The sequence below is a fragment of the Atta colombica genome, unplaced genomic scaffold (genome assembly GCF_001594045.1).
Source record: "Atta colombica isolate Treedump-2 unplaced genomic scaffold, Acol1.0 scaffold78, whole genome shotgun sequence".
Lineage (NCBI taxonomy): Eukaryota > Metazoa > Arthropoda > Insecta > Hymenoptera > Formicidae > Atta > Atta colombica.
In genome coordinates, this window is record NW_017259570.1 from 873,956 (window position 1) to 875,317 (window position 1,362).

Consider the following 1,362-nt stretch of genomic DNA (forward strand, 5'->3'; position numbering starts at 1 on the left):
TTAAATAATTTTAGTGTAGTAGTATTCCCAGGAAAAAAATGTTTTATATATAATTCATATGTAAAATTTCATATATAAAATTTTTATATATAAAATTATATATAAAATATGTCCATATATATAACATTGTTTCCCGAGTTATATAATAGAGTAGTAATAATTGCATTATAATTCATTCAATTTGTTTCGAAATTCAATATTGTCAGTTTTAGTGACAGGTCAAGTATGTTGTATCAATTTTTTCTGCATTTTCTAAATGACAAGAAAACTGTATTAGAAATAAGAACACCTGTCAACGACCGATGTAATTTATAGTGACACTTGCGTTCGCGTAAAACATGAGTAGCGCAAAGCGCGCATGTAAATTAAGATCACCAATGCAATTTCTTATGTCTGATCCGGAGGAATGAACTCCGATATATCACGCACGATTTAAGAAGGTGCATAGTTAATCTGGCATGAATGTGAAGCGATATCACTTGCAAGATAGAGGGACAGTAAGAAAAGGAGAATGGTCATTGGTGTGACGTTCACCCGGATTAAATTCCTGTTGTTCTACATACAGACTCATACAGTCCCTCACACATTGATTAATGTATTACGGCATGTGCATTTGATTTGCATTCACGAAATCTATTTCCTTTCTCTACTTTTTTTACATTAGGGACGCACCTTCGCCAAGATGATACAAGATTTCGTGGACATTTATCAACCGCTGAATAAAATCTATCTACCGCTATTCGCGACCGAGGAAGGCAAGAAGGTTTATAATGAAACCCTTGATGCCGTCAAGAAACAATTCCCGCAATATTTGAGGGAGATCGAAGGAACGGCGGATGGTGCGAATGTGCCGTTTTACAAAGTATGAAAAAATAGCTGAATAAAAAAAGAGATAAGAATTAATAAATTTAATTTAATTAATTAATTAATTAAATGAATTTATTTTTTTCTTAAACTTTGCAAATTTCTTGTTTTATTTTATTTTCAAATAAAACGAGACTGTTGGGGGATAATAATAAAAATTAAGTAATTACAAGGATTTTTACGGATTTGTACGGATAATTTTGGAATTAAATCAAAATGTAATCGTTGCAGCTGTTTCTGATGCATCTGGACGACATTCTTCCAAACGTTACTGAAGTGCAAGGAAATGCACTTCCAGTCGGTTGTACATCCATCATGTGCAATCAGTTAGGACATGTAAGAGTGACAATAAATCAAAAGATTACGGGCATTTTCCGGCAAGAGCATAGTAACCTACATTAAACAAGAATGAAATGATTCACTTTGTTGTACTGCACTTTTGTTGGAAAATCCGAAAAAAAAAATTATATATTTATATAGACATATTTTATATACAAT

At 31.9% G+C, this 1,362-nt stretch overlaps 1 protein-coding gene across 3 annotated transcripts in view; it reads left to right on the forward strand.

The window, feature by feature from the left end:
* The window catches only part of LOC108692601, a 9,023-nt gene that overhangs the window by 4,881 nt on the left and 2,780 nt on the right, over nucleotides 1–1,362 (forward strand). For all 3 annotated transcript variants that reach the window (XM_018200925.1, XM_018200926.1, XM_018200928.1), the window contains 2 exons: nucleotides 665–862; nucleotides 1,096–1,200. In XM_018200925.1, the coding sequence (XP_018056414.1) occupies nucleotides 665–862; nucleotides 1,096–1,200 (303 nt within the window). The remainder of the gene's footprint in view (nucleotides 1–664; nucleotides 863–1,095; nucleotides 1,201–1,362) is intronic.